Source organism: Calypte anna, chromosome 1 (genome assembly GCF_003957555.1).
Source record: "Calypte anna isolate BGI_N300 chromosome 1, bCalAnn1_v1.p, whole genome shotgun sequence".
In the NCBI taxonomy this organism is placed as follows: Eukaryota; Metazoa; Chordata; class Aves; order Apodiformes; family Trochilidae; genus Calypte; species Calypte anna.
Genome location: NC_044244.1, coordinates 61,696,087 through 61,706,905, shown reverse-complemented (window position 1 = coordinate 61,706,905; position 10,819 = coordinate 61,696,087). Strand labels below are relative to the sequence as shown.

The following is a 10,819-nucleotide window of genomic DNA, read 5'->3' as shown; positions in this document are numbered from 1 at the left end:
GGGCTGCATTCCAAATGGAAATGCTTGCACATTCCTGTTTTCTGGGAACAGCTGTGGCAGTTCTGTGTTACCCAGCTAGCATGTCAGTCAGGCTTTGTGTGACGAGGTAGGAATTCACTGTCCTATGTAGGATTTGGAAACCATGAAGAAAAGACAAATTGATAGAAGTTTAGCTACACAGTGTTTGAGTCAAAAGACTTGGAAGAGCTTTGTCAAAAGATTTGGAAGTGCTTTGTCAAACACTAGGTAAACTTACTACATTCATGAAAAATAAAGAAGGGTAGTAAAAAAGAGAGTTCTTAGGATTAGTATAGTGTCAAACAAGCCAAAGTTCTGAGTCAGAACCAACCTGGAACCTTTTACCTTCACCTTAGTTGAAAGTTATTTTACAAGCCCGATTCTCTCAGTTGATACTCTGCTGCATATTCATAGTTCCCAATTTACTCAGAAGCTCGTGCCTATTCCTCAGGCTATCAGCACTCTTCCTAAACCACCACTGCTCAGCTCTTAGGGATAACTCCCTGCTTCCAGAACTCCTAGTGGATTTTGTGCTATGAAGTGCCCAGCCCTGACACCAGAGTTACAGCCATCTCCAGTCATTCTCTTCCACCGTCATTCTCATCACTACCTTTTTCAGGTGCCCCCAAATACTGCTTTTGTTTCCTGTTCTGAACATCCACTCAGCCCTATGGCAGAAGTGAGCATTCTCCTACCCACTGCACATTTATAGGGTTTCTTGGCCATGTGGCTTTTCAAATGTACTTTAAGCGTCGAGCTTTTCCGGAAGCTTTTCCCACACTCACCACACTCATATGGTTTGTCTCCCGCGTGGATCCTCAGGTGGGCGCCGAGGGCTGAGCTGTGCCTGAATGTTTTTCCACACTCCTCACACTTGTAGGGTCTCTCTCCACGGTGGATCCTCAGGTGCACGTTGAGAGCCGAGCTCCGTCGGAAGCTGTCCCCGCACTCCACGCAGATGTAGGGCCGCTCCTCGGCGTGCGTGGTCTGGTGCTTGGCCAGAGTGGTGCGGTCACCGCATCTCCGGCCACACTCGGCACACTGGTAGGGATTGGGCAGGAGGCCAGCGGGATACATCGGCAAGGCCTTCCCCCCATGGATCCGCTGGTGAGTGGTGAGTGCCGAGCTCTGGCTAAAGCCCTTCCCACAGATGGGGCACTTGTAGGGCTTCTCACCCGTGTGCGTTCGCATGTGGGTCACCAGCGAGGAGCTCTGCCGGAAGGTTTTGCCGCACTCAGTGCACTCGTATGGTTTCTCACCCGTGTGGATCCTCTGATGCCGAATAATGGCTGAGCTGTCGCGGAAACGCTTCCCGCACTCTTGGCATTCGTGGGGCTTCTCTCCGGTGTGGACTCTCCGGTGGATGATCAGGGAGGAGTGGTCGCTGAAGCTTTTCTCACACCGGAGGCAATGAAAGGGTTTCTCGCCCTTGTGGCTCCGCTGGTGGACAATGAGATGGGAGTTCTGGCTGAAGCTCTTCCCACATTCGTTGCACTGGTAGTGCCTCTCTCCCGTGTGGGTCCGCTGGTGCCTGATCACATTGGACCTCTGGCTGAAGGTCTTCTGGCACTCATTGCACTGGTAGGGCTTCTCACCAGTGTGGATCCGGTGATGTTTGATCAGGTCTGAGTTTCGAGTGAAGCTCTTCCCACATTCTGAGCAGCTGAAGGGTTTCTCTGCCAGGTGGATCCGCTGGTGCTGGCTCAAGTATGAGCTCCGGCTGAAACTCTTCCCACACTCAAGACACTCATAGGTTTTCTCTCCAACCTTTGGAATCCAAATAGCACTTTTTCCACACATGGGTGGGTCTGGCTTGTCCCCAGCAAGGATAACCTTGCTGATGTGGGCTATTCCACTGTCCTTGCACTCCCAGACTTCCATCCCACAGTGTGTCACCATTCCACATCTCTTTCCAAAAGATGTCTCCGTCTTACTTTCTGTCTTCAGCTCCTGCTTGCAGTCCTGTCTTTGATGGGTGTCCTGGAGAGTATCTCCTATCAGCTTTCTGGAGGGCAACAGATGCAGTCCAGCTCTGAAAGGACTTTCCTGATGAAGCTTGCCCTTCCGTGTGTCATCCATGGTCCTGTCACCTGCTGGAGTGAACAGAGGAACTGGCAGTTCTGGGCTCCCCTGTTCAAGAGGGACAGGGATTTACTTGAGAGAGTACAATGGAGGGCTGTGAAGATGATTAAGGGACTGGAACAGCTGCCTTATGAAGAAAGGCTGAGAGATCTGGGGCTTTTTAGTCTGCAGAGGAGAAGACTGAGAGGGGATCTTATTAGTGTGTATAAATATATGAGAGCTGGGCATCAAGAAGGAAGGGACAAACTCTTCTGACTTGTGCCCTGTGACAGGACAAGGGGCAATGGATTCAAGATAAAGCACAGGAAGTTCCACCTCAACATGAGGAAGAATTTCTTTACTTTGAGGTTTGCAAAGCCCTGGAACAGGCTCCCCAGAGAGATTGTGGATTCTCCACTTTCAAGACCCATCTGGATGCATTTCTGAGTGACTTGCCCTAGATTTGGTCCTCCTCTAGCAGGGGGTTGGACTTGATTATCTTCAGAGGTCCCTCCCAACCCCTGACATTCTGCAATTCTCTGAGGAAGAAGCCCAAACAGGGCAGCAGCAGAGACCTGCTGCATGTCAGCCATCATTAGCAGCTAAAAACATGGAAATATGCCCCTTGGTATCTTCTCTATGCAGTAAGGGCACACAGACTGAGGAGCATGGGAAGGGAATGTGACCTGAGGACGGGCAGCCACTGTGGCACAAATTGCAAAGAGGCTCCTCTGTCATCAAGTAACAGCCCTAAAGGACAAAACCTGTCACTTCCTTGTCCTCAAAGTTCCCATGTCTACTGAGGTTAGAGGAACATCATCACTGCTCTCTTCAACAACCCCCACTGCAGCTGTTTCTGTTCCTGTGAGTCACTGCTCTTCTTCTTGCATTCCCAAGAACAGAAGCAGCCAACACCACTGGAACATCCACCCTGCTTAGCAAACTTTCTTCTTTCCAGTCATAGTCCTTTACCATAAGAAGAAAGCCCTACATATTCTGCAGCACATTTTATCTAGATTTGTCTACAGCACAGACAGACGAGTAGAATGATGAGTTGTTTTCTAAACCAAGCATGGAAATGAACATTCAGACTGAAATAGTAAACTGGTAAAAAGTAACTGGTTTTATATTACTCATATGGAGAACTCACCTCAGAAATGGATGCTGGAGTGTGAGGTAAGCTGATTAGTTGGATGCTACTTCTTACAGAGTTAACATCATCCTCATGCATGTAGGAGGTCAGAATATGAGATGAATGCAGCAGGATAAACTTTTTATGTTCTGTTTTGAGCGATCTGCTGATTTGGGAAGACAACACCACACTGGTTATACTGATTTCCAAAGTTTTGTTTACAACATTCAGGGCTGAGAAACATTTCTGGTACAAATAAAGATAAAGCACTGGACAAGGCACACTCCTCAAGGCAGTGAAATGACCAATTAAACATAAAAAATATTGGCAGTGTGAAAGGAAGAAAAAAAACACACTTTGGTTAGTTACAACTTCTAACTCCTGAGTATTTGCTGAAAAATACCCAAGATTTTATTTCATTTTTCATAGGCTCTTTTTTAAAAGATTCTCCAGGTATGTGTTTCATCTTTATCATACCCCCCCCTAAAAATCTTCCTGGAAGAATCTGCAGTATAAGAGCAGAAGAGGCAGTACGTGTGCAGAGTGTGAAGCACAGTACATGCCAGATTTTCAGCATTCAGCTCTTTTCTTCCCTTCCCAGACATGCTCTATTCATTTTCTCATCTTGTGAGCAATTTCTCTACTCTCTTGGAGTTTTGCAGCTTCTGGCCACAAAGCTATTTCTCTTCTCTTCTCTCCATCCAGGAGGTTAAAGCCAAGTCAGGGACTGCAGATCCTGATCAGAGCTAAAAACACAGATGTAATACATATCTGTCACAGTAGTGGTGCTGTAGAGTGAGATTACAGAAGAGTAAGTATTTAGGAGACTACAGCAAACTAGACCAGAAGAAAATCACCCCTAGAAACACAGTTACTGTCTATTAGGCCATGCACACCCCTCTTTGGGTCCAATAACCAGAGCCAGCTCATGTAGACAAGATGGGTTCAACTACACACACTGCAGCGAGCTGCCTGCCAGTTTGCTGCCTTCTCACAAGTGTCTGGATGGTCCTCCTGATGCACTTCCAGACAAAAAAAAAAAAAAAAAAAAAAAAAAAAAAAAAAAAAAAAAAAAGCCTCCTGCTGTGTTTTGTGTAAGAAAAAATACCAATTCCTCAAACCATTTTTTCATCCTAGTGAACTAAATGAGAACATAATGGAGTTAATACAGTTCTATTTTGCAGGTGGAGGAAAAATGCTCCCTTCATAATGGGGCTGCTTTCTGCATCTGTCTGGCATTCCACTTATTGCCTTTACCAAAGGAGTATTTTGCTTGGCTGGTCTCAGTGGCTTAGCCAGGCACACACAGGTCTGGGTATGGGTAACAGGAGAGATTTTGTTATCAACAGGAGCAGTCTGAAGGCAGAATTTCTTGTCCTGTGCTCCAGAAAAATGACAATTTGGCTGCCTTTTTCCAGATGGAGTTTTCAGGGCTGCCAGTGAGCAAAAAACCCCCAAACTTCAGTCATATGTGCCTGATTATGTGTGAACACTGACATGATTTAGTCAGCCTACATGCAATCTCACTTCTCAGGGATCTTTTTTAGAGCAGAAGTACACTGTGTGGGAGTGGGGTTTATGGGATAGAAATGTAGGCCACCCATTTAGTTTTAGCATTATACTTGTGCAGTGGTATTTGTTACAGCAGCATTTTAAGATACTGAGGTCTCTCAGTGATTTCCTAGAAATGTAAAGGTTCCAGAAAGAAAATGGTTAAAAACTGCACATGTGAATGCCAGCTCTGCAATGGTGTTAACACCACTTTTGTTAACATACTTTTTGTTAACATCACTTTGGTCACATGGATTCCCGCCATGCCACTAGGAACTAGTATAAAATTGCTCATGACTGGGTGTTCATAAGAAAAAGAAATGTAAACCAGCGTATTTTCGTTCCAAAGTGAGAAACAAACACAAATAGCTGCTTAGTGGTTTACCAATAGGTATTGGTTGCCAGGCCCTCCCAAGGGCAGAGGGAAGATTTCCCCCCTCTGCAAAGTAAATCACAATAAAAGAAGGCCCTTGATAAAATGGAGAGCTGACATTTTGGAACCAGATGATCTTTAAGTTCCCTTCCAACCCAGACCATTCTATGATTCTCTGATTCCATTGGTTCAGCCTCAGCCTGGGGTCACATCCTTCCTGTTTACTGCCACCTCTTCTGTGGTGGTTTTGGTGGGCATCACCCCCTGGGGAGAGGGGAGCAGGCAGCAGCTGAAGGGCCTGATCCCAGGTAAGAAGCAGGGAAGATGAAGGCTCCTTCCCCATACATGCCCCATCCACCTACGAGGCACTGCTGCCCTGTGGGTAAGCCTGACCCTGCTGAACTCTGGAAAGAGGGGAATGTCCTTCTGCTTCGGTGTCCTCCTGATGCCCTTCAAAACCTGCTGCAAGCACATGGTCAACATGTACCCTAAAATGGTGGGTGAAGAACTACAGAGGGCAGAAAGGGGGTGCAGAAGGCAGCTGATGCTGTACAGAGCCAGGCAGGTTATGGGATACAGCAGAAAAGCACGTTGTGTGCTGTGTAGTAAAGATCTGTCCCTAAGCAAGATAGGAAGCCTGAGATGCCACTGAGAACCAGACAGGGACAAGGTGTTGGACTCCAGAGCTTGGATAAAAGCTTGGACAAAGCCAAGCCCCTAAGCAAGGTCCTGGCTGGCGAGGTACCCCAGTGCTTATGAGGCCAAATGAAGAATGAGAGCAGAAACCTGTAGGAATAGGAGGTGAGGAGCCACACCAAACTCCTCTGATGATGGACAGTGGCTACAAAGGGGCTACCTCATGGCTGGCCAGGGGTGGGTGAGCCACCACTGAGACTACAAGCCTCTGGGAGGCAGGAGAGGCATAGACACCAGAAAGCTGCTGTGGGTTTCAGTACCGGGAAATCAAACATCCTCTGTGAGGGCTGTCTCCGAGTTTGGACCCAGTGGCACAGCAAGGATTGCAGACCCCACTGCTACAGGAGGAGGGCCTTGTCCAAACCCAGACTCACGCAGGCAGCCACCACTGCCCTCCCCACCACAAGCCCAAAGGCAGTACAGGAGAGGAGATGGAGGGAGGCCTGGGCAGGAGGGAGGGGGGGGGGGGGAGCAGCAGTGTGGAACTGTAGGAACAGAGGCATCTGTGACACCATCAGCCATGCAACCCCCTCATCTCTCCTGGGCCAACCTGGAGGGGAAAGAAGAGGACACAGGCAGTGGAGGTGACACCTCCAGCAGTGCAACAGGTCCCAGGCTGCTACAAGCAGCATTCATGGTGTGATGTTGGCCATGTGGGCTTGTCTGTTTTTTTACGGTGAGTAGGAAACACTTCTCCTTCAAGTTAGGTTGTAAGGAAGGGCAGCCAACTCGGTCTCTCTTTACCTCTCCCCATTGCTCCTCAGCTTTGGCAGTTTAGAAGCAAGAAGAGACAGGTGCTGCCTGAAAGGCTCCAGGTGCACTGATTTCAGGTGTATAAAATACTGCTAGTCTTTGCTCAACATGACCTGGCAATGCATGTTTCCATCCCAGAAAGGCAACCATATCCTGGGCTGCATCAAAAGCAGTGTGACCAGCAGGTTATGGGAGGTGATTCTCGCCCTCTACTCCACTCTTGCGAGACCCCACCTGGAGTACTGTGTGCAGTTCTAGAGCCCACAGCATCAGAAAGACATGGACCTGCTAGAGTGAGTCCAGAGGAAGGCCACAAAGATGATCAGAGGGATGGAGCACCTCTCATGTGAGCAATCTGGTCTAGTGAGAGGTGTCCCTGTCCATGCAGAGGGATGATCTTTAAGGTCCCTTCCAACCAAAACCATTCTATGATTTTATGAAGCTTTTATTTGGGCACATTTACTCCCCAAAGTTTTGATTTCACAAGAATGCATAATGTTCTTTAGAGAGAAGGACCAGCTTTAAGTTTTGCATAAGGGTTGAGTGAATTCTTGGATCATTTTAAGGGCAAACACACATTCAGTGGGCATACTCCATTAACTCAAGGGGTCTGGACCCACTTACCCAGAAAAAGAGAATTTGCAAAGGCTAAAATCTTGAAACAGTCTCCTTGCTCCAGCTCTGACAGCAGAGCTACATTCCCAGTTTCAGCTATTACTTCCAAGATACTTCTCCCAGTTCAGGATTTGGATATCCAGAGCTCTGGTCAAGGTTTCTCAGCCATGTACTGTCCCCAGAATCTTAGACCCCTTTCAGTATGAGTATATGAGGTTTTTCCACATCTTGTGTCTGTTCTAGCATTTCCCATGGGCTGGATCCTGCACCCAGAGAAGGCAACAGAGATCTGGGTTCATCCCTCCAGCTTTTCTGTGTGTGACTCAGTTAGCATTTCCTTCTCCCTCTAACTCCCTGCTTTTTATTTTTCACCAGTGCTCTTGGGCTGGGGTTGCACAGCTTACCCTTGGGGCCGGAAGGAGCAGCAGGCAGGAACACCACTCTCTGACCAGGAGTACCACCAGTTCTTCATGTTCCTCCAGGTCGCCCGCCGAGCCAAAACTGCCTGCCTCCTTCGTATGCTGTATGGCTGCCAGAACCCCCTGGTCCAGAGACTGGACAAGTATGAAAACCACGGAGTCATCCCTAAGGGTAAAGCTGACCATTACTGCCAGGGCAGGCATATAGGTGGGGGTTCTGCACAGACAGCATGGGACCTGATTGATGGGAGGGGACAGAGACTTGTGAGCTGGTGGGAGAGAGTCGTGGGTAGTGATGCTGCAGTAAGGAGGATCATCCTCTTTCACACTCAGTCACACGCATGTCCCTAGAGCCAGCCTCCTCTCACATCTTGGTTCATAAAGATGACCAAGATGTAGTGGAGTTTCTCACCAAGGTTCACACAAGGTTTCTTATAAGGTTCAGAAAGACCCCTGAATGGCACAAGGGTTTTCATGGAGAGATGTCATTCAACTGTGAAGTTACTGCTGAGAGCTGGTGAGACCCCAGCACTGGAGTTTATCACTGAATCTCTGTGCCTTTATCTACCTCTTTCTAGAGCCCGTATGCTCCGAACTGCCAGGAGATCCTTTCTTCCCTGACTTCTGCACCTTTTCTCTTTATCGCTGTACCAGTAAAAGGTACTTCATTAAGGTGAGTTATTTAGATCTTTCTTGGAGACCATGGTATGTTCTGGACAACGATCAGGGAGGGCCCTGAAAATGAGGAAGTGGGAAAAGAAGAGGTTTAAGGACAGGGAGGATAGAGGAGAGCCATGGGCATGTACACCAAGCTGAGCAGCTGACATAGACGGCACCTGCAAAATAAGACTAGTATTCCTGAGGAAAATGAACCTCTGAGGACCACCTTATTTCCACTAATTGCTCCCAAGCAAGATGACACAATCTAGGCCATTGCAGGAGAAAGGGTCAATTCCTTTGGGGAGGGAAAGTGAAAGACAGCTGGGAGGCATAGAATCACAGAGTGGTTTCAGTTGGAAAGGACCTTAAAGATCATATATTTCCACTCTTCCCTGCATGAGCAACCTATTAGACCAGGTTGCTCAAAGCCCCATCCAACCTGGACTTGAATACTTCCAAGGATGAGGCACCCACAGCTTCCCTGGGTACCCTGTTCCAGTGTCTCACCATCCTCACCCTAAAGAATTTCTTCCTAATGTTTAACCTAAATCTACCCTCTTCCAATTTAAAACCACTACCCCATGTCCTATCACTGCATGCCCTTGGTAAAATGTCCCTTCCCAGTTTTCCTCTAGGCCCTCTACAGGTATTGGAAGGCCACTATAATGTGTCCCCAGAGCCTTCTCCAGTCCGAACAATCCCAACTCTCTTATCCTGTCCTCATAGAAGAGTCACAGAAAAAGACTTAGGGAGACCTGACAAGGAAAGAAAATGAAAGTATCTTTCCTGCCTTGGGCTTATCTTTGTAAGGGATGAGAAAAACGGGATTGTGCAGTGATTGCTAACCCCCTAGAACAGAGGGGTTGCCAAGTGCCTGCTCCCCAAGTGCCACCTCCACAGAGCTGTGTTTTCTCCTCCACAGAGGACTGCATGCCCAGGAGAGACCAAAGCTGCACCGGGCAACCCACGAGTCTTCAATGACATGACCATGAGAAGTGATGCCATGTTGTCTGGCATCTTCAGACCCCAGCTTGGTCTTCCCGTTCCTCCTTCAACTGCATACTCCATCCCTGACATGGACGTAGCTGAATTCCCCACCTCCTTACGTAAGGGGGTACCATGGCCACAGAAAATGCAAATACATCCTCCTCACCCACATGCCACAATGGTGAAAGCCAGTGGCCAGCAGCGAAAACCTCTGCCTCTCAGTGACATCCAAGATCTCATTCTGAGGCTACAAGATACCCATGTGCAGAGTTCACTGCAGAGACTTCAGCAGTTGTTGGACATGGACAAGGCAGTGGGGGAGGAAGAGTTGCAGGATGCTGCCCAGAAGCTGCTGGTGGACATGAACAATGCAGGTGTGTCCCAGTGGGCAAGCAGGATGGATACAGGGCACAGAAGAAAGAAGTGAAGAGCAAAGGAAGACCAAAGGAGCCATTGTGGCTCCTACATGGTGTCATCAGGCACACTGTCTCAGGGATATACAGGAAGATAGAAACAAAAGGAGGCCTGAGGTATCATCAAGGCTGACAGTACTTCCCCAGGCCAACAGTGTGGGAATGAAGGGGACACGCCATCTTTTCCAAGTGCATGGGAAAACCCAGCCATGTGAAATGGTATTGCTCAGGATTTAAAGAGAAAGATGTCATCCTATTGGCTTGAAAAGATACTGTCCTCTCTCACACAAACTGTTCTCCTGCTTGTCTTAGTTTTAGCTAGAATAAAATTAAATTTGCTGTTAGTAGCTCGTACAGTACTGTGTTTTGGATTGAGAATGAGAATAATGTTGATAGCACACTGGTGGTTTAGTTGCTGCCAAGCAGTGTTTCTACTAATTGAAAGACTATTCTGCTTCTCATACTGCCCTACCAGTGAAGGCTGGGGATGTCCAAGAAGTTGTGTGGGAACACAGATGGGACAGCAGACCCAAACAAGCCAAAGGAATACTCCACACCATATGTCATGCTCAGCATATAAAGCTGAGGGAAGAAGGAATGGAGGGATGTTTGGAATGATGGTGTTTGTTTTCCCAAGTAACCATTATACATCATGGAGCCCTGCCCTCCTAGAGATGTCTAAACACCTGTCTGCTGAAGGAAGTAGTGCATGAATTCCTTGTGTTGCTTTGCTTGAGCCTGAAGGTTTTGCTTTACCTATTAAACTGCCTTTATCTCAACCCATGAGTTTTCATACTTTTACTTTTCCAATTCTCTCCCCCGTCCCATTGGGGAGCAAACCACTGTCTGGTGCTTAATTGCTGAATGGGGTTAAACCACAACACCACCTCAGTTTCATTTGAGAGATAATTATTCTTGAACAAGGCAAGACAGAAAAGTAACTAATTTTTCTGGATTGGGGTGGTAGCTCTCTGTCCTGGGCAGAACAATAGGGTTTGTTGTGTTACTCAATGAACATTATGGGAAAACACTAGCCTTGCTTCATCAGGTATGGGCCTGTCCGCTCAGAAGCACTGAGGGAAGAATCTTTTTTGTAAGTGTGTGTGTAAATACACATACATATATACATGAGGGTTGCTCT

At 47.6% G+C, this 10,819-nt stretch overlaps 1 protein-coding gene across 1 annotated transcript; it reads right to left on the bottom strand.

Moving 5' to 3' along the window:
* Nucleotides 1–633: 633 nt before the first annotated feature.
* Nucleotides 634–1,820, bottom strand: LOC103530172 (zinc finger protein 239). Its single transcript, XM_008495714.2, has one exon. It carries the CDS (start codon nt 1,816–1,818, stop codon nt 634–636), a length of 1,185 nt encoding a protein of 394 aa, XP_008493936.2. The 5' UTR covers nt 1,819–1,820.
* Nucleotides 1,821–10,819: the final 8,999 nt, after the last annotated feature.

What these genes read in the sequence shown, in the direction of transcription:
- LOC103530172 (XM_008495714.2), bottom strand. Translation starts at nt 1,818, where the DNA reads ATGTGTGGAAAAAGTGCTATTTGGATTCCAAAGGTTGGAGAGAAAACC.